This window comes from Aedes aegypti, chromosome 3 (genome assembly GCF_002204515.2).
Source record: "Aedes aegypti strain LVP_AGWG chromosome 3, AaegL5.0 Primary Assembly, whole genome shotgun sequence".
NCBI lineage: Eukaryota > Metazoa > Arthropoda > Insecta > Diptera > Culicidae > Aedes > Aedes aegypti.
The window spans coordinates 250,195,179-250,217,017 of NC_035109.1; the positions used below are offsets into that span (position 1 = coordinate 250,195,179).

General features: G+C 37.1%; 1 protein-coding gene across 3 annotated transcripts in view; it reads left to right on the top strand.

Annotated features, from left to right (window-relative positions):
* LOC5570371 overlaps window positions 1-20,560 on the top strand; it is a 368,473-nt gene extending 347,913 nt beyond the window's left edge. For all 3 annotated transcript variants that reach the window (XM_021851600.1, XM_021851602.1, XM_021851601.1), the window contains 4 exons: window positions 3,863-4,059; window positions 4,122-4,235; window positions 18,015-18,200; window positions 18,264-20,560. In XM_021851600.1, coding sequence (XP_021707292.1) covers window positions 3,863-4,059; window positions 4,122-4,235; window positions 18,015-18,200; window positions 18,264-20,172 — 2,406 coding nt within the window. In that variant the 3' untranslated portion in view covers window positions 20,173-20,560. The remainder of the gene's footprint in view (window positions 1-3,862; window positions 4,060-4,121; window positions 4,236-18,014; window positions 18,201-18,263) is intronic.
* Window positions 20,561-21,839: the final 1,279 nt, after the last annotated feature.

The following is a 21,839-nucleotide window of genomic DNA, read 5'->3' on the forward strand; positions in this document are numbered from 1 at the left end:
ATATGAAAAGGTTAATGTTTGGACTTCTATGTATTTTGGACAATATTTACGTTGTGCTATTGATTTTTTAGCTGAAATTTATGGCTATCATATCAATATAATGATATTCTTCAGAACCCCAAATAATGTATTGAAAAAAAAATCGGTAGGAACGACACAAACTATGGGTGCCCATCTTGCCCCGGGTGCTCATCTTGCCCCACATTCCCCTACATAACACATTTCCATGCCAAAAGGAGTTGATGGTAACTAAATAACCCATATCTTACGAATGAGCTCTGATTACTGATTTGAACTGAACGGGACGTTCTTGAGCAGCGGTGGTATGCAGCTCGAAAGTTCACTTACAGTGAAAGAAAGAAAGCTTACAGTGTTCTTGAGCAAAAAATGGAACGCGTTCCGTTCGTTTTTGGCTCACGTTCAATTCAAATGCATCACTGGGGTATATTACCCGATCTTCCCTAAAGTTAGTCGTAACGCACCCAGTATCATGAGGGGATATGAAGAAGATTTGCTCCATAACTCAAATTCACTGGGGTTCCAGTGCCAATAGTGGACTACCTAAGCAAACAAAAATCATAACATAATAACGAAAAGTCCTAAAAGAGATCTTTTGGCGTCAGTCGAAAAATTTCTACCTCTTCTGTAAGGGGAAAATATAAAAATGATGATAAAACTATTTATTAAGCATCAAATCACTTGAGCCACGTAATCCAGTAGTGCTGCCAGTGCTCCAGTAGTAGCCGTTCAGTGGTGATGCAAGGAATTTCAAACAAATTAGTTTTTTTTTTCCTACAGGGGTTTTACATATTTCCCTCAGAGCAGCAACTAAAATCTTTCTAAAGAAGCATAAAGAGCATCTAAGGGACTTTTCTTTTGTTTTATATTCCAAACGTCTATCAGTTAATCCACTACTGGAACACGAAGCAACTACTGGTGCAAGGGAGCTAACTTTTTTGCGAAAACTTATTTATTCATATGACTTATTGATAAGATAAAAAGCTTTGGCATATCGACTAAATTGGAGGTGATCTATCCACCAAAAAAAGCGCTTGTCATTTTTGTCGAAAGATAAACGTTTTATTCCATAGTACCAATCCCAAGAAACAATTGTAGGCGATTAAGAAACTTGCCTGCTTAACTAAAGCTTTATAGCAGACTTGGTAGTTGAACAAAAGCGTAAGTTGTATAAAGTGATGATCAAATGTTGCATATATTCTTAGCAGCGCTTTAGTTCCTCACTTTCATGACATTTTAATAGTAAGCAGAACTAAAGTTAAAGCAACGTTGGTTGATAATTTAGTTTGGTTGTGTAAAAGCCTCTCTGTTATAATTGAAGATGAGTTGTTTCTATAGATCCGGACTCTGTTGTTCCATATGCGACATACAATTGAATAACAAGCACTTGTTTCGTCACTTTTTCAACAATAATTAAATGGGTCGAAACGGCAGTGATGATATATTTGCTTTGAGAAGCTTTGAATTCAACTTTTCAACCACCCGTATTATAAAAGCTCTAAAACACAGTTGTAGGCTCATCGTAATCACACGTATTGTTCAACTTACCAAGAAACAATTACTCCCTTGAGAAAAGTTTCTGAGAGCTGATTTATTCAGCTATTGGTTGTTTAATGATTGTCTTAGTAAACATAAAACTGTTATTCAAGCTTCAATCGCCCAGAATGGAGATCTATTTAATAATAAACCATTTGATCAACGTAATAAAGTAGATGTCTATTCAATGACCTTACATTGGCTGTTAAACAGTAATAACATTTTGAATAGACACTACAATGTGTATTTAACAATAACACAACCAGTTATCCATCGAACATTCAGAAATGCTTGTTCAGCGTTTGTCTAACAGTGATTTATAACGAGTATTAATTAAATCGTGGAAGAAAAGTTGAAGAAGTCCTTATTACTTATAATCACTATCATTCCAAAAATAGCCTTTGTACAGTGTAAATTGAACAACATATTTTCATAAGGTGATTATTCATCTTCTAATAAACTGAAATAAAGCTTGCGTTTGAGACTTTTCCACAAGCAAAATGTTCAACAATGATGTTTACATACACCGAAGGCAAGCAACATAGTTAGACAATGTTTAAACAACATATGTACGATAATCTGTTCGATTATTCTATCTTCAAATACTGCTCTTAACCTGCTGATCTATATATCCTTGGTTGGAGCAGTGGAGATGCATGCGCCTGTAAATCGGAAGGTCCTGAGTTCGAGCCCCGACATCGCAACAATGTTTGATTAATTGAAATTTAATAATGAAGCATCAAATTCCTAGGCATCCAGATACGAGTATTAAATAAAGTGCGCAATCAACTATCAATGTTATTGCTGTTTCCATTATAAAGTAAATGTTGAAGAAACATCAAAAAAACCTCTTTTTGTACGTTTATACAATTAATTCTATAAATAAATATGATGTCTAATTCAGTTGAACAAAACACTTAAACAAACTGTGCTCAGCATGTGTTGTTGTTGAACGAATGCTGAACAAAGTCTACTATTTTGTACACTTGTTATCATGAGTAATAATGGTATCTACAACTTTTCTTCGACAATTTAGAAATAACACGTCATGAAATCCTGTCAAACAAACGTCTAATAAGCATCTCTGGATGTTCCCTGTATACCTGGTGGAAAAAATGTTGAATAAACATTATAAAGTTTATTTATAATGTTACTATTGTTTGACAGCCGAAGTAAGGTCATTGAATAAACATGTACTAGATTACGCTAATAAAATGGTTGTTGTTGAATAGATTCTCCATTTCTGGGCGAATAAGGCTTGAATAATAGTTTAATTTTAACTAAGTCAATAATAAGGCAACAAACAGCTTAATAAAACAGCTCTGAGAAACTTTTCTCAAAGCAAAAATTGTTTCTTGGGATCTACTGGTACATATAACAACCATTGGTCCCGGCACCCTATCAACAAGAGTAGATTTGCAAAATGTATGTATATTGAATATGACTCGAAATAGTAATCGAAATTCACGTTTTTAAAGCAATATACCTGTATTGTCCATTAGAATCAACAAATAATAAAATAGTTTTTAGAGATGTGTTGTTTTAAAGTAACGGTTAGCGTTAACGTAGTTACGGTGTACTTCGTAGATTGGATACTAGAAACTTTTATGGTTATTTTTAATAATCTCATCCAGATTGTTTCCAGGACCAAGGCCGGTGGGTGTACCTTGCTCCAGTCTTAAACAATAATATTAAAAACAAAAATATCATTATTCCTGGCCACGCCCATCTTTACCGTAAACATGGGATAGTGGAAGGAAATGTTATTATAGCATAAGTGCTACGGATTTGGAATTAAGGAGTAGTGCGAGGCCAGGATTCACCTGAAAAGCTGGTGATCGACCCAGGGCATCTGTTGTTTGTGTTTTTTATTTAATCTCTGTCTGCCAGCATTCAAAATAGAAGACATTATTTATTTATTTAATTAATATTTATCTTTTCTGCTCAGTATTAAGTTAAAAGCAGAAATCCACTAGATCCTTCCGAAACTATTTATTTAAATTATAAAAGAAGAAAAAAATACTATTGTTCGTTTACAAACTTTCGAACCAAAAAAAATCACGCTACTTCGAGTTTCAACTAAAATCCACATTGTATCAAATCGTATTATTGCAAAGAAAAACAAAAAATTCAAAAACGGTAGCAAACTGAAGAAATAAACAAAAACGCAGGCGCGAGCTAATTGATTTTAGTAAAACCAAACCAGCGATATACAAATTTACGAATAACTTGAGATGATCTGTTTTAAAGTGAATGCAATAAGTACAAGCATGTTAATATATAAACCGTACTCTTTCTATCATTTCAGCAAGAGAACCAACGCCCACCAGTGTTCAATCCGGAGGATTATGTCATATCGTTGAAAAAGTATGGCCGCCGTGGTACCAATGGAAACTTTAAATCAATTTACGATACATCACCTGGTGAAGAAGCTAAGCATGATAAGCAACAACAACTTCCCGACAACCGATCTCACACTCTGCCACACAAAAATTCGGAATACAGGTATTGTTCTCCTGAGCCCTGAAAACGTTTTCTACATCAACTTTAATACTTTTCCAACATAGATCACCCATACCAGCTCCACCGGAAATGGACAGTGAAATGACACTGCGTCAATTTGGTTCCGTAACAGACCTTCTCACTAAATTGCGGGCAGATTTGCGTGCCTCCTTCCCCAGGTATGACTTGACTCATCTCAAATTCAATTACTTTCTCCTTAGTGTACACACGCTCCATTGGCAAACTAATTCCACCAATACGCCTAAATTGATGGTTTGGTACCCTCACTGACACTCAGCGTCAAGAGCATCATCATCATCATCATAATTATGCATCCGGTAGTATACCGTTTTGTCTCAATCTTCGAACATGATCCAAACTGTGGCGATTTCAAAAGTAAGAATTTGTTATTTCAAAAGTTTTTGAATGTAAAGGACTATAATTTTAAAATAACATTCCATCACACGAAGAAATATGAATGATTTTTGTTTAAATAAAGTGTTTGAACAATGAGTTATGTTCGGAATTTGAGACAGAATGGCACATAAACATTAAAAAGTGTAAAGCATATACATTTTTCATAGCTTGTAACAGTCAGGAATGTTTAAAGGCACTGTCACCCACTTTACATAGCGTTCTTCTACAATTCTATTCTAATTATATTATATTCTATCAATTATATTCAATTTAAACTCTTCCCAGCAAAAATTCTGATTTGTGTGAAATATTAATCCACCCACTATCTAAGCTGCAGCGACATAGTTTGAAACATTGCGAACTGCGTTTCATAACCTCAAGAAGCTCCAAAATCTATGACAAGCCTACACATAGTATGGCTGTGAGTAACCCGTGGATACGTCATCACCATAAGTGAGAGGCCAAATCTAAAAAAAAAATGAAGCAATTAGTTTACTACGAAATGACTATGCATCAAAGACCACCCGGAGATTTGTAGTTTCGTAGTAGGAACCCACTATGTATTGGACTAAGCCACCTACCATGAGGAAGTGAATTTTGTTTCATTATTTTCCACATCATCTTCGTCTTCAGAGAGAGGCTTAGGTATTTGGAACCAAATCATCAAAGACATCGCAGTTTATGGGGCACGATGCGAATCAATGTCACCAGTCTATCCCGCTGGGCTGCTCGCGGTAAAGCTTGTAACGCTTCATAATGGTCAATCATGTAGATATGGATCTCAGAAGCGTTGAAATAATGCTTCATCAGGCAGAAGCAAGATGCATCCATAACGGTGCAAGGGTGGTCTGAAGATGAAAACGAATGCTGAGCGAGTACGCGATTACACCTGGCGCAGGGTGGTATTGTTCATGTTGTTATAAGATGAAGTTGCATAATGGCTATTAAAATCTTAATTGAGATTGCTAGTCAAATTGAAATGAACTGGCAGATGAACCTAGCTGCAACATACACTCGTGTGGAGTCAATTGTTTTAGATATTCAAATTTTATCGAAGTGTAGCATAACAGGGAGCATCATCTCCGTGGGAAAGGCAATAACTACTTTCAAATGATTGCACTCGTAATTTCGACACTCTTAAGAGGTGTGAGTAGAGCTGGATTGCTTTAAAATAGTTTATATTTTATTCCTTTTGAGGTACTAAATGCAAAAGCATGGAATCATGTATAAATGAATGATCATATGCATAGGGACTTTGCTGGAATTTCACTTTTATATGAAAATCCATCATGTATTATTTAGGTATTATAATACCTGGTCTAAATATCAGTTTGGAATCAGTAGAACATGCATGAGATATTATTTGAGGTATTGTACCTCTTTTTGCAGGGCTCATTCATACCTTATTCAGGTTGTTAGTATTGGAAATTCAGTTTGGTATTCAGTACCATTTTTCTTCTGCTCGGGTTCCGCCACGATTCGTTGTTCTCAGGGTTCTGAATTTTCGTATCAATGATGCGAAATCTACGAATTTTCGCACGTAAGGAGAATGCTTATTCGCTTCATCTCGTGAACATCTTTTATCGCTCACATTTATTTTCCCTACACTCAGGCAAATGGACTATCGAGATACATAGGAACCACTAATGAAAATTCGCCACAATAAATCGGGTTGAAATTCATAGCTTTGTCGTATGAAACCAAACTTGGAGAACAAAAAATGTTTTCGAGGCAACCTGGAATCGAACTAAGGGCCTTGCGATCGATGGGCCCGTACGTACACCGCGCGCCAATTGACGCCTTGATGTGAGTTAATGCTGAAACGTTCCACCTTCCATAAGAAAAAATGTATGCATTTAGATAGTATAGTTCACAGCGAGTAGAGTTTCAACGGAGGATAACCGAAAATCGTTCCATTCTGGGTATAATGTCTTTTTCACTCCATCATATTTTTACTCACCAAGAATTATCACTATGTGGATAAACAAAAACTAGTGCCGGCGACGAGATTCGAACCTGGGACAAAAACAACCACGATGCGTGCACGCTAACCATGCTACCACGCCAACTTGATGAAGGTAGTGGTTAATTTGGTGCATAAAAGCAACTACTGCTCGTGGCGATGGATAGGAACACTTCTCCATTGATAGGAGAAAGAGAAAACAAACTTGTAACAGCTGTGGAAATGTGTAATTATCTATTTTCGCTTTGTTTTATTGACGGATAAAATCGTAAGTCAGCATATCGCTGAAAATTGCTATGAGGGATAAATTCATTATCGTGAGAGTGAGCGAGAATTCGGAACCTTGGTAGTTATCATTCTTCATTCCTCGGGATCCATGGTTTTCAATCAACCGTCAGTATATCCTGAAAGAGTTTCAAAACGCTGGGTGCCAAAGAACGAGGACTTTGTCACGTAACCATGCTACATAATCGGATTCTCTACGCTTCTGTGCAAAATCTTTTAAAAAACATGTAGTTCTTTCGACTCTATTTGAAAAACTACGGTCGAAATGTATTATTATATGCTCCGACAAACAATGGTGTGAAAGATTTAGTTAAAAAAGGCTAAATTTTGCTGTGCGCATACCCGAGGAATAACTTGCAATAACAAACTTGTACCATATTTTGGTATCATACCATAATTAGGTATTGTTCAGTTGTCAATACCTCAATTTGGTATTAAAATGGTATTGGGAAAATTGTTTTAAAAAATCAATAATACTTCTTTAAGGTATTCGACAGCTATTGAGGACTGCTTGAGGTATTGAACTATTATTGAAAAATTACACTTTTATATGAAAATCCGTCATGTATTATTTAGGTATTACAATACCTGATCTAATTATCTGTTTGGTATCAGCAGAACATTCTTGAGGTATTATTTGAGGTATTTACCTCTTATGCAGGGCTCATTCATACTTCATTCAAGTTGTTGGTATTGGAAATTATCTGGTATGGAATGCCTCAGTTTGGTATTCAGTAGCACTTTTCTTCTGCCCGGGTACCTTAGAATAAAAAATAAAATAAAGTAATTTTAAATTATCAGTAATGCTTCAATAAATAAATGTTTAAATATTCAAATAATGTCATGGATACCATAGGTGGTTTTGGAGTTCCGATGTTTCATCAGATAACGCAAATGGATTTTCTTCTCGTTGTACACAACACGCTAAGATGATCTTAAAATAAAAGAAAAATATATATAAACTCGAGTTAGAGATTTGCCTTTGACAGCAGGGATGCTTTATCGCCGCAATTGGTTGGTGTTTTGACGGACCGGACTAAATGGTATTTTGGCCTTGTAAAGATATGTCGAAAAGTTCAACAATTCCGATCCTTCCGGTGCTTTTAAGGGGGCAGGATCCGTCATTGATTTCGGAATTTTCAAAAGCAGTTTTTTCGTTCAGAATTAAGAAAATTTACATAAAAATGTGTTCACTGTATTCTATTTTCCAACCGAAACACAGTGAACACATTTTCATCGAATAATTTTTAGTTTTGAACAGAAAAACTGGTTTTGAAGTATTGATGATTACGATGACGGAGCGTTGAGCGTTAAACAAAGATATTTCTTCAAATAGACAGGCTCCAATATAACGGCAAATAATATTTTCGCAATTCTTTCTTCCGACATTCGCACTAAGTGGCCAGCCCACTGAAGTCTGCCGTATTTTACACGTTTAAAAATATTCGCATCTTTATACACTTGATACAACTCGTGATTCATGCGTCTGCGCCACACACCATTTTCGAAATTTCCGCCGAGCACTGTCCGCAATGCTTAATGTTCGAAAACACCGAACGCTTTCCGGTCTGCCTCTTTCAACGTCCACACTTCCTGCCCGTAGAGAGTCACCGGAAGAATCTATGTTTTATACAGGGCGAATATTGTTTCCGTTTGCAAGCTGCGGGACCTAAACTGGTTTGAAGGCCCTATTTAAAGCCACAACATGTATTTTCACTTTGCGGGAAACGTCGTTGCCACATTTCACAAATGTTAACAAATTCTTCGACAACTTCAAACTCATCCCTATCAAACACTACCTCAGCACCTACACCACTAGGGTGGGGCTTATTTCCAAAAATCTTCCGTAGTCAGGATTTACAAAGTGGAAAATGATCATCGGTCCCAAAATAACATCCTGTGAAAAAATGAGAATTTTTGGTGAAGGTTTAGAGGTGGCGCAAAGGGCGTAAGTGCAGTTTTACCATTTTAGTGAACTCTGAAAAATTTTGGTATGCTTTTCAGCTTGTTTTGAGGATTTTAAGACCCTTAAGGGCAAAAAATCACCTCAAAATTGCGATATCTCCACTCCTTTAGATGATATTTGACGAAATATATATTATGCATGCGATTTTTGGCCCTTAAATAGGTTACGCTGGCTGATTAATATGAACCCGAATTAGCATATGAATAGCTGGGGAGAATTCCTATGCTAGTAGAATGGAACAAAGAGCAAAGAAGAATGAGAGAAAGAACAAAGAACACAGAAGAATGTAAGGTGGGGTGGGTTAAACAGGTGGGAGGGTGAAACTAGTGATGTCTTGAGCGTAACTGAGGAATCTAGAAAACGATGATTATATTTATTGACTTCATTTTTTTCATTTTTTTTTTCTCGGGGATGGGATTCGATCCCAGATCCTCAGCGTGAAAGGTGTGTGTTCTAACCACTACACCAGGTCCGACCCCTTGACTTCTGTTTAATATTACCTACTTCAGAAATATTTCGAGCAATTTTTCTTCAAGTAGGGGAAGAGCACCAATTTTTTAACAATCTCTAGTTTTCGACCCATGTATACGATTTTATTGGAACTTATTGCAACTTTATTGAACTTTATGGAAAAATTTCAATAACGACTAAAATGTCCTTAATTCCATGCGAAGTTTCATCATTATTCTCCTGGTAGATAAAGATAAATGAACGTCACTTTACTGCTTTAGTTCAATAATCGTTTGGTTGTTTTTTTTCTGAATGATGATAGCAATATATCGAAAGGGACCGTTGCAAAATTTACATCCTGGAAATTCAGCCTCACGCAAATTCATAACTAATTTATATAATTATTTATATACATAGGACATCCTGTGAAAATTCCTTCATGTAGCTCTGTCCTAAAAAATATGTTTCAGAACTGTGACGACTTAATTTTGGTTTTATTTGAGAGGTTTTCAACCTGAAGTGCTTTATCTCTTGCACCCTATAGAAGCTCGTGCACTAATTTGAATTTTGACTACCGATTTTTTTTCCTTCTGCTGTTGTTTATACACATCGATTTCAAAAACAGATGTAGAACGATGTATTGAACTTCATCTGCATTTTCGTTTGTCCGGATTTTGAGCCTGTATGGATTTGAGCCCCTCTGTAATTTCTTTCAGATTATAAAAGCAATTGCTGGAGTTATATCAAACGGACATTCTAAAATACTAAATGAGTGTTAAACTTGCATATAATCACATCTCATACATCCAACCGAGATATTTTCACGGCTCCATAGTTGATTCTAATATAATATCATCAGTTACACCCTCCCCCCTGTTTAACCCACCTCACCTTACATTCTTCTGTGTTCTTTGTTCTTTCTATCATTCTTCTTTGCTCTTTGTTCCATTCTACAAGGATAGGAATCCTCCCGCTATTCTTATTCGGGTTCATAGTAATCAGTCATTGTAACCTATTCAAGGGCCAAAAATCGCATGCATAAAATATATTTCGTCAAGTATCATCTAAAGCAGTGGAGATATCGCAATTTTGAGGTGATTTTTTGTCCTTAAGGGTTCTAAAATCACCAAAACAAGCTAAAAAGCATACCAAAATTTTTCAGAGTTCACTAAAATGGGAAAACTGCACATATGCCCTATGCACCACCTCCAAACCTTCACCAAAAATTCTCATTTTTTCACAGGATGTTATTTTGGGACCGATGATCATTTTCCACTTTGTAAATCCTGACTACGAAAGATTTTTGGAAATAAGCCCCACCCTACTACACCACCTAGCTTACCTATATCTCTACCTGCAACCATATACTGCGTTTTGGTACAATTAATAATCAGGCCTATCCTCGCTGTCTCCCTTCTCCATCTTTGCACATAAGGCAATCTGACGTTTTATCATTTTCTCTTTCCTGCACACGCACGCTTATAGATTGTTTTCATATGGAAACCGTTTCCGTATGAAAACAACAAACAAAAAATTCCATTCTATCTTGTTGCTGGAAAGAGAAGGGTGCGATAGCCTAATGGCTGGCACTGGCACGGTATTGTGCCGCGTGCCATTCACCGTTGCATAAAATCTCCGCATATCGTTCCGGTTCATGCTATCTTGAACTTCAGCTACCACATTGTCTTCGTGCTGCCTTTTCTTTCTGCGTTAGATTCTCTTTTCTTCGGCTCTAACTGCCTTGTACCGCTCTCTGTTCTATCGGGTACCGGTCACAAGCATAAAGCTTCTGGCGACATGCTTCATGTCTGTCAATCTCCATCGAACCAGTCGTTGCTTCCCAACTGCTCGTTTAATGGCTGGCAGTACTGTTCAGCTATCCCATCAGCGTTGGATATTGAATCGGATATTAGGGCCTCGGAAGGTCCTGACATCCATAACATCTGAAATCATCAACCACGTGGTATATTTTGGAGCAGGCGTCGCCATTCGGGTATCACCTGGTGTGCTTGCGGATATATTTGCGTCGAAGTAGGTACAGCTGATTGCCATCCCTCTAGTAGCAGCGAACGTTCCAATGACGGATCGAAAGAAGCCTTCTTTCCCGATCTGCGCATTTGCATCGCTGATGACTATCTTGACATCTTGTTTCTGATACTCTTTGTTGGCTCTTATAGAATTGGGCTTATCGATCGTCGCCGCATATATGCTGATTAGGCTGTAGTTGAAGAACTGTCGGCCCTTCATTCTCAACTCACAAATTCGGTCGCTTATTGGTTTCCACCGAACATCTGCTTTCCAATCACTATTAAGTCAATTCCACGTTGTGCCCTGTCGTCGACACTGTAGTACCGTTAAATCGTGTGTAATTGATCAGAAGGGTGAAACTGATCATCGTATCACACGATTTTATTTATGCGTAATGGAGCACAAATGTCAATGTAAGCTGCAGTAAATAAAAGTTGTTTGTCGTAACTATTGTCGAATTGTGTGTTGTGAAGTTTTTTGCGTTAAAGAATGTTTATTACTATGATAATAATGTAAAATTAAACACCTATAAACTTGAACCTTGTGAACATAGTATAAACCTGAAAGTTTGTGAGATATATCCGCAAACCAGATTTCATCACTAAAACTCGTACCAATTAGCTCAAATGTTTGAAATAATTGAATTTTGATTTCCTTAGGAAATAGCATACATTTAGGCGTTTTCTGCGTAATTCATGAAATTGAACTATTCGTTATTTATATAAATATTGCATTGTTAAGATTTTGACAAGCATATTCGGATTCAGGGAGCTCAAATTTATCATGAAGAGTTGTTTTGAAAACTAACAATAATGGCATTGACAAGTGATCAATTTCACCCTGAAATGAGATCCCCTGATTTTTTATTTTAGAGATACTTGTTAACACTGAAATGACATTTGTAAGAAAATGTCGGTACATGAGTCGATGAGGCTCACCTTCGTACTTGTTTTCCTGCATTTAGTTGTTTGGCATTGTAAACATTATAGAAAACAGACTAGAAAAACCGTGAAAAATGATCAACTTCACCCGAAATTACGGTACTTGAATGAAGTGTTAGTACTTGAATGGTGATGGGTTCCACCGCTCGGATATCTTTTCAGCGCTTTTTTGAATAGCTGCCACGTTCACGCCGACATTCCGCAGTTCACGAGCCGGGGGCCCAAAACGCGCGAGTTCATTCAAAGTTCTCGGTCATAGCCATCACAACCATCTACCTATATCAGGGCTTTGAACCTGTAGCTCTGGTGCTCAATAGTTTCAAGTTCCATCGGACATGCTGGTGAGCCGTCATGCGCTAGCGGTGTTAGCACTTGGTCTACTCTGACTTAAAATCGATCAAAACAGCTCTGAATGGCTGCAAACAATCTACATAACGATGAACGCAACCAAGAGGTGTGCAGTTTACTCAATTTCAGGAAAACTGCGATAAATTTTCGCAATTTTTCGACCAAGTTTTTTCAATTCCAAAACGGACCAGAATAGGTTCAAATGTCCTACAGCACAAATTGGATAACATGAATGTGCTATGAAAAAAAATGTTTCTAATTGAAAATTTATATTTTTGAACAAGTTACTGTGAAAAAATCATCATTTTTAATATTACTTTATCAAAAAGTTCTAAATTTTTGCAAAATTTTATCAATGTTCCAAAATATGCTATATGTAATGTACCAAATGTCAAAGTTTGGCGGATATATATTTTGATGTATTTGAGACATCAATTCAAAATAATTATCTTTTTCCATATAAATAGAATAGATTATTGGTAATTTTACCATTATACTACTAGGTTTTTAGTAGAATAACCAATCACGGGGTGGAAGTCTCACAAATAAAGCAAGTAGTAGTAACAAATTTTTGACATATTCCGTCAGTTATTATTTGTTTGTCAAGGAAAACTATGTCATAGGTTTTACGAAGTCAGAAGTCAAAAGAACCCGATCAAATAATTTTAGTAAGCCAAGTGTTGAAATATCTAGAAATTTTCATATAGTTGTTTAGCTCTTGTGTCTCCTCCATTACCATTACCCCGAATTCACAATTATCTTGACATTATGACGTTGATGACATTTCCCCACGATTTTGGAATTCGGGGTAATGTCATTCGGGGCTATGGGTCGTTTGGGGATTTGGAATTCGCGGTAATGGTATTCGGGTGAGTGGCATTCGGGGTAATGGGGTAGAATCGAAATAAAGCGTATTTCGGAACATTGATAGTGGAACCTGGTCCAATTCCGACCCTGTTCTAATTCGGACCATCAAGCATTACTCAATACTGACTCTACGGTAAATATCATGTGTATCGTTTTTCTACCCACCTTCCGGCTTGGATCTAACACCATACCTTGACGTCTTTCAGTTAATTCGTTTGATTTGCATACATATTAGTTTGTTGCTTTGAAGTTCTCTCGTGTTAGAATTACTTCCAAGCGTTTTTAAGCGACAATAATTCTTCAATCTTTCTGTGTTATTTTGTAATGAAAGTCCCAAAGCCTAAGCTTTCGTCTAATCATATGGGGTTGATATGTCCATGCACTATTTGTGCTCAACTAGTTCGAACATCACAAAATGTGTGTTGGTCCAATCCGGACCTTTTGATATGGTTCAATATGGACCTGTTGATTTTCAACGTGTACTCAGTCTATTCTAAGAGCTCAACCTCGTGAAAATCTTCTGGACTTAGTAGAAAATCACAGCAGTTGTAATATCAATCAATGGTGTCTCTGTTTCTGTTGCGGTCAAGAAAAAGGCCTCGAAAAAAAACTAAGAAATACGGTACCGTAAATTCGGGTGAAATTGATCAGTAGGGTGAAATTGATCACCGTGTCACTCGATTTTATTTCTCCCTAATGGCGCACAAATATCAATGTAACCTGCAGTAAATGAACGTTGTTTGACGTAAGCATTGTCAAATTGTGAAGTTTTTTGCGTTAAAGGCAAACATCAATAAACTTCTAGTTCTAGTCAAGGATTTGAACATGGTATTATCCTGAAAATTTGTGAGGATACTTAGGATATATCCCCAAACAAGATTTCGTAACCAAAACTCATACCAATTTGCTCTTTTGGTTGAAATAATTGAATTTCTGTTAGTTTTAAGGAAATTCCTTAGTAAATTGTATACATTGTATATGTAATTCTTGAAATTTAACTATTCATTATTTCTATAAATATTGTATTGTTAAGAATTTGGCAAGCATATTCGGATTCAGGGAGCTCAATTTTATTATGTAACGTTGTTTTGAAGACTAACAATAATCGCATTGACAAGTGATCAATTTCACCCCGAATTGACAACACTCGATTTTTTATTTTAGAGATATTTTTTAGCATTAAAATTACTTTTGATAGAAAATTTCGGAATTTTTAACACAAGTACTGGCACCCACCGCTCGTGACTGTATACCGCATTTTGGTTTTCAAAAGATTTAAGTATGTTGAAATAAATGTATTAAGCGATTTTTTGATTTAGTTGATATGAGGTAACATTGATCACCCATGTAAACGACGTTCGGTAATATTGAAAATGTCGTTGCTTACTTTAATCATGGCCCCTGAAGCTGAATATGAAGCCCAAATTCTTACAAGTCATTTACTTTTTGAGTTATTTCAAAAATAAAATCACTTTGAACCGTGCAATACGCCTATATGTAGGCAATTCCCTAAGGAAATTCTGAATTCTTAACCCTCTCTTTCCCATGGTAGCACAGGTGATCCACCGATTTTCAACGAACGCGGGCTAAACCGAATTGGTACGAGTAGCTCAATAATAATTGAAAAAAATTTATACGCTCATTTGTCTTATCAAACATCGAAATAAGTGACCTAAGGGTCAAACTATTGAAAAACAATCAACTAACTATTGAAAAACAATCAATTTTTTTATTGTGGTTTTGAATAATATAGCTTATTTAGAACAACTTTTGTTCAAACACTTTTTTTAGAAACGCTATTTTGATAGCTAAATTGTCGAATAAAGCTGTGGGAAAGAAAGGGTTAATAGCAGTTCGTTAATGTTGCTTAATTGAATAAAATTAAGAAAGATTTGACAACGGAATCGTTTTCGGCGATGCCATTTCTAGTAACAATTACATTATTCTTGCTCATACCATTTGCAGAACTTGTGTGAGACATTTATCTTCGGTAGTGTAATCCATAAAGATAAAAATCATTGATTCAAAATGTTGACAAATTTACGCATGAATGAAACGCAATTTTCGCAAAAACCTCAATTTTCATTAGCTAATGAATGTAAGAAAGATAGGCACCATTCATGCTTTGAAAATGTTTCATCAATAAATGATGATTCGAATTTTTTACGAGAAGGATCATACCGATCAATGTTACCCCGCTGATCAATGTTACCTCGGATTACGGTACATGACTAAAAACTAAAGGAATAAACAAATCAGCTACTTCAAAAGCATCTCCATCAATACCACAGCCAAGCTGTATCCAAAATAGTTCGACAATACGGTATAAAAACGTTAACGAGTGCTAAGAACAATACAGTCAACTTTCTCTTACCCGATATGCTGTGGTTTTGTTCACAAGCTCGATAGAATGCGCAGTCCCTTCAGTATAGTGTACTTCGACCCCTATATCTAAGTCTATACTTCTCCAACTCCAATGTCCTGAGACTCGATGTTGTCTGTTTCAGTGTCCCATACAAGTTCGAACGTACCTATTTTGTTAAAATAACAAAATGTTTCAAAGTTTCAAAAATATGTTTTTTATCTCGATATTTACCAAACACTTAAGTGCGTTCAAAATCGAGTTGGGGAGAGTTGACTGTAATTAGGTTTGAACCAGCTTTACCAGCGGATTGCATTTATGTTTTTAATAATTAAATTTACATTTTACTTGAGCTAATTCTGACTCGAATTAAAATGAATTTGTTACGCATTGAATTTATTTTTTATGCTTGTGCTTACAAAAAAAGTTCAATAAGCTTCGATACCAAAAAAATCGTAGTTATCTTTTATTATTACCATAGCAAAATACGATAATATAGGGTGGTCCGAATTAGAACATGGGGGGTCCGAATTGGAACAGGGTTGGTCCAATTCGGACCTTCTGGAGAATTTTGTTCAAACAAGTCTAGTCATGTCATGGTAGGAGATATCACAAAACTCTCTGAGTAAAAAGTGTGCGCGCTGAATCAGGCTTTCACGAAAACATGAAACTTTTCATGTGGTACATCGTGCTGAAAAGATATGGCCAAAAAACAGTTACTAGGTCCGAATTGGACCATGTTCCCCTAAGTTTTAACAAAAACTTACAATTTTTTGAGTAAAGTGATATAAAAAAATGATATTTTTAAATTAAATTGTTCAAAAATCAAAATATTCAATTAAAAGCGAGAATTTGTTTTCATGCTGCTCATGCATGTTATCGCATTTGAGTGACGTATGACATGTTAAAAAAGAAACATTTTACGATTTTGACTTAAATATATTGTACTTTTTAAATCAAAATAGTATAACTTTATTTATTTTCACATTTTTTATCGTTGTTTTACTATTTGAAGTCATGGAAATTAGATGTCTTCGACAACTATGGGATTTTTACACCCTTTTGATTGGACTACAGCTCATGCAAAAGGGCGTTACCTCATCTTAATCCTCGTTAAGACGTCGATCAGTTGAGGTATGAACAAACAAATAAATAAATAAATGAATAAATAAATAAATAAATAAATAAACTTGTCGTTCTTGACACGTTCTAAAATTTTGCCGAAAACGCGAAAGCTCTAGGACTCGAAATAAAAACAAAAGTTTGCACCTATGCGGCGACATTTCTTACTAACTTATATGATCAAATTGAAGAACAAATAAATCAAAGATAGTCTAAGTCTCTCAAGACAGGTTTATGGACAAAAGGCCGAAAGACAAAAGGTCGAAAGGACAAAAGGTCGAAAAACAAAAGGTCGAAAGGACAAAAGATCGAAAACGATTTGCATGGTGGAAATTTTTTCCTTCTTTGAAAAAAGATTTTCGACCTTTTGTCCCTTCTTTTTTGTTCTTCGACCTTTTGTCCTTTCGACCTTTTGTCATAGATTCCTCAAGACACCGACCCGAAAAAATGCACTCCTAAAGGGCAAGAGGTTTCATACGGCTAAATTCTATTCATGACCCAGTGTGCAGCGGTTTATGTTCCGAACAGACAAAAATAGTGCTCATAAGAACACCAAGTTGAGAATCAGGTTCTGTCCCAGTGAGATCATAATGCCAGAAAGAAGAAGTTGTATATATGTCACCATCCCACTTAAGGGTATAGTTATTACCGAAAAAAAGGTTTTTGTTTCATCAACAAGTTTTAAAGTATTTGGAGTTGTTCGTACATGGCTAATGTATAATACCTATCGAATAACTTAAAAAAATACTCAATCTAATAATCGTCTAATTAGGCATATTTTTGCATTACCATTCCGCCTCTGCAAATCAAAAAGTGAATCGATAAGTGCTATAACCTCAGCCATAGGCTATTTTTCCCTTAATCGCTCGCTCGCCCTCACTCGCTTTCGAAATAGTTATGTTATTGCAAACTCCGTAACAAAGGACTGATGCGCATTTCAGGCAGCTAGTAACCGTTCATTTTCACTGATTAATTTTATAACATCATGTTTTGTTGGCCATTCCCGTTAAAACGAGTTCGCGATGAAAGGATTAGGTAACCGACCGGATAATTAGCATATCTGCGTCTTCTTCCCCGTTCATCTCGTACAGCCCATAGATACAAGTGGCGCGCACGTGCCGCCACAACAAACGGAAACTATCAACGCTAGTCATTAACTAACGCCTTTTTGTTTATCTACTTCGCTTCGATCTTGTTTTTCCCATACAGCTTTGTCCAAGAATTTGTCTCCAGCCCGTTAGATGGGGTCAGCTTGCTTTTGGAAGTTCTTCGAGCTGTTCAACTGAGCCAAAGTATGCCGATGAATGGTACCACGACCATGCCTGCACCCGGATCAATGCCAAGAACCAATCAATCCTATCAACGTCGAGCCCTCTTGGACGAACTTGCATGCTTGTACGTAACTGCCTCTTGTATGTAGTGGGTTGTTCTTGAAACTAAATATTCTCTCTTTTCTAGACAATGCTTGAGTATTTGCTGTACCAGAAGTCCCGAAGCTGGGGCTAGACTGGGGACCACCCCAATAGGATTGCTGCCCCTAGCCGCTGCTGCAACTGGTACCGGTATTCGTTCACGTATTGTAGCTTTGCAACTTTTGACCATTGCTTGCGATAAATCAGCCCTTGGTGATGGGACACAACGTAGTCAACAACAAGGACATACCGCTGTTTCGGAAGCTCTGTCTACACTGCGTCTCCGTTGTGCTGAACCTGTTCGATTTAGGTTATTGGTAGGAATGCTGAACAGCGGCGGAGGATCTGGAGAGCTGCAAGCAGTGGGCATGAAATTTGTTAACACTTTTCTGGAAAGCGCTGAAAGTGTACAGGTTCGTCTGTATCTGCAAGCAGAACTTCACCAGGCAGGGTTGGACCCAGCTCAGATGTGTAAAGTCATTTCATCTACTTCCCCTTGGTTAGAACGACTCAGGGTTGAGGTTAAACGTTGGGACGCTATTCGCATAGATATTGAACAGCTACAGTGTCAAGCTCGCTCGGCAGAACAAGTTCGCAGCCGATTGGTAATTCTCGAGCGTAGAGTACAAATACTGCATGAAGAGAAGACTGTGCTAACTACAATGGAAAGACGTCTACAGGAACGTTGTGCCGAACTACAAAGAGAAGTGCTTCGACTGAAAGGCACTCAGAGCCAAGAAGCATCCAATAGTTCAAGTTTGGAAAAACGACCAGTGGCACTTCCTCGACAAGTGCCACCACAAGCCAAGAGAAATACCTCAGAAAATGATGACGAAGGTATCAGTAGCTCAGAAACTGGTCAATCATCTACTCCTGAACCTCCCCGAGTATTTCCAACCAAGGACGGCTCAAGCACAAACTCGCACAAATTCAGTATCTCTCTAAACCAAGAAAACGAAGATCATTCGCATGAAGTTGGCACTAATGATGACGATACAAATGCTACTATTGAAGATGTAATTGAAGAACTGCAAAATATTGTCAACGATGCAGAACGCGAAATATCGGATCAGAATGAAGTCTTGTTCCATCAAATGGATGATATGCCAGAAAAGACTCTGTATAGTTTAGAAATAAATACAGAGCATGAAATTGTACCTGTTAACCTACTACCTCACCCACCCCGGAAATCCCGTTCTTTAGCACATCTCATTTCCACACCTTCGGACGGAGAATCGGGCTATGATCTCCTTTTGGTGAATAACGACAACAAAATGAACTTTTTTGAAGTAGAAGACCCGGGAAAATCTCAAAAGAAACCCTACGTTGATGAAACATTTTATCCTGCCGAAGTCAATGATTCTACCCGACCTGATGTAATCCATACGGCAACTGAGTCTCAAGCTTTACACAGAAGTCGTGCATCGACCAAAGATTCGAATCGAGCCATACTGAACGTAATCATGGATGCACGTGACAAAGAATCCCGTATGATGCGGGCGCAATCCCTGGAGCGCGAGATCCCCCAACAAAGCCCTCCAGCACAACAATTTAATGGAGTATTCTTCATGACTGATATGAACAGTGCTGGGAAATACCCAAAACCAGACATAACCGCTGCATTGGAAGCTAAAAAGGTCACCAAAAATCTCGATCGAATGGGTGCGTATGGCGTAGATTCCATGATTGACATCGTTATGTCCAGTGAACAAAGGGCAAAATCCAATGCATTCCAAAAGGCTCGAACTATTAATCAACATTCCATTGCTACTAGCGGAGCAAATGGAGCTAACGTAGGAGCTAAAATAAGCACTGGGAATAATAATTTCAAGCTACGCTCTACAAATGGCCCCCAGATGCTATATCCTGGAAATGGACCACTGTTGAGGGAAAACAGTCGCAGCCAGACAAATTTGGGATCGAAAGTAACTGATCTGCCCTCTGGTTTATATTGAGTAACTAAAATCGAAATTGATTCAAACTGGCAGTTTTAAAGATAATTTCTGTGCAATATTTATTCTTTTACTGTTTAGAGTTTTAGCTGTATTTTAACTCGTTCTTGCAGTTGAATGGAGAATTCAATCCTTACGTATACATTTTTGCTGTATAAAAAACTTGTTTTGTATAAAGTTCCTCAGTTTCTCTGTCCCGCTAGATTTTTAAAAACATGGTGATGGAACTGTGCTGACTATTATTAGACTTTGAGGGATGCTAATTGTCAAGAGAGCCGTATTGAATGTTATTGATAATTCTAAAAATTAGCAAAAATAGTTTTAGAAGCTAAGCAATTGTGAACTTTTTACAAACATGGAAAAATGCCGAATAAATACATTTTGCGAATCATATCAAACTTTTAATTATCCGAAGCATGCCGACATGTAGGAAGCCGAAACTTTAAAAGAATGCCAGGAAATACATGGTTTTACAAGCGATTTACTCAAGACAAACGGAGTGCGCCGTTCGTGACTGCCAGGAAAAAAAAAATCTGAAATTCACTCTACAGTAGCCAAGCAAAGCCAATCACAGTCAGCGAAGCCAGTGAAACTCACGCCCATAGCTGCTGTAGGCAAAATGCCTTGAAAATTGCAAAACACCCGTTGCTAAGGGCAACCCAAAACTACTGTAGAAAAATGTTCTATTTCCCGCTGCATTTCCCGCATTTAGAGCCTTCAATGACCCTCATGATTAAGAAAATTCGTGCACCCAACATAGGCTACTTGATGAGAATCGCGTTTTTGAACTACTGTACTGAGAGAGCCACGTGATTTTCGCGAAAATTCAAGCCTACTACTATTACCATTCCCAGCACTGATATCAAGGAGTGTCTAGGTGAACATCTCCCGTTAAAGCAACACGAGGTTCTTACGATCTTTTGGCCAGATCTAACTTCGTGTCACCGTTCAAATGTTGTCCTGCAGTGGTACGAAGCCAAAGGTTTCGTACCTGAGGACGTGATTGTGACTGATTGTGAGCTAACCTAACCGTAGCCACTACCCAAACTAGGCAGGATTAGGTTATAATACTTTTGTATTGCAAACAATTTCCAAAACCAATCAGCCAGCTAGGTAGTTTTCTACAGCGTTTTTTATTCCGTGATGCAATTTTTCTGTGCCCTAGTCAATCTAATTGCCCAGGTGTGCTACTAATTCGGTTAAAATCGGACATGGCTTTCGACCGTAATCGCATCGATAAGAAATTTATTAGATTGTATCGGGCATTTTATACTTCTTTCTTCTTCCAAAAAATGTAATTGTACCTTATTGCAAATTTAGATAACATATAACCGAGGAAGCTTTTTTTATAGCCGCTTAAATGCTTAGTCACTTAAAACTGAAGTGTCTACCTAGCTCGGAGTACATTCATTTTGCTTCTCATTCTCAGAAATAATAACCTCATTGGTTTCTATAGCCTGTGACGAATGATGATGACGAGTAATCGTGAGGCCATTGACAAATACGTTATCAGCTTGTACGTAATTACTACAACAATAATTTATAGTCATCAGTATGTGTCACAATTTCAAACTTTATGTTACATTATTTTCCCTGCGCTTAAGAGTTAACTGTAACAATGACGTGATTTGCACAAATGTTGATTTTCTTCTTGGATTTTTTTCTAATAA